This window comes from Bison bison, unplaced genomic scaffold (genome assembly GCF_000754665.1).
Source record: "Bison bison bison isolate TAMUID 2011002044 unplaced genomic scaffold, Bison_UMD1.0 scf7180017864235, whole genome shotgun sequence".
Lineage (NCBI taxonomy): Eukaryota > Metazoa > Chordata > Mammalia > Artiodactyla > Bovidae > Bison > Bison bison.
This window is the reverse complement of record NW_011494807.1, coordinates 6,807,739-6,808,040: the sequence shown is the minus strand read 5'-3', so window position 1 is coordinate 6,808,040 and position 302 is coordinate 6,807,739. Positions and strand designations below refer to the sequence as shown.

Sequence of the window (302 nt, the reverse complement as noted above, 5' to 3'; positions counted from 1 at the left end):
CCCAATGGGCTCCTCCGGGTGGGGGGCGGGGCCCCACTTCAGTTCCTCGGGCCGCAGGCGCTCTTCGCATCCCTGACTCAGTATGTGGCGCGTTCCTGGTCTGCTCTGCGTGCGCGTTGCAAGGAAGAGCAAGTTCTCCGGATCTTGGAACAGGCCTGCCGCCTTCATGTCCACTCTGCTCATCAATCAGCCCCAGTATGCTTGGCTGAAGGAGCTGGGGCTCCGCGAGGAAAACGACGGCGTGTATAATGGAAGCTGGGGAGGCCGGGGAGAGGTATGCATATCTTGGGCAAATCTCTGCG

The 302-nt window shown here is 61.6% G+C and overlaps 1 protein-coding gene across 1 annotated transcript in view; it reads left to right on the top strand.

The window, feature by feature from the left end:
- The first annotated feature begins 35 nt into the window (after nucleotides 1–35).
- ALDH7A1 (aldehyde dehydrogenase 7 family, member A1) overlaps nucleotides 36–302 on the top strand; it is a 40,548-nt gene continuing 40,281 nt past the window's right edge. The window contains exon 1 of the mRNA XM_010846316.1: nucleotides 36–274. Within this exon, the coding sequence (XP_010844618.1) occupies nucleotides 83–274 (192 nt within the window). The 5' untranslated portion in view covers nucleotides 36–82. The remainder of the gene's footprint in view (nucleotides 275–302) is intronic.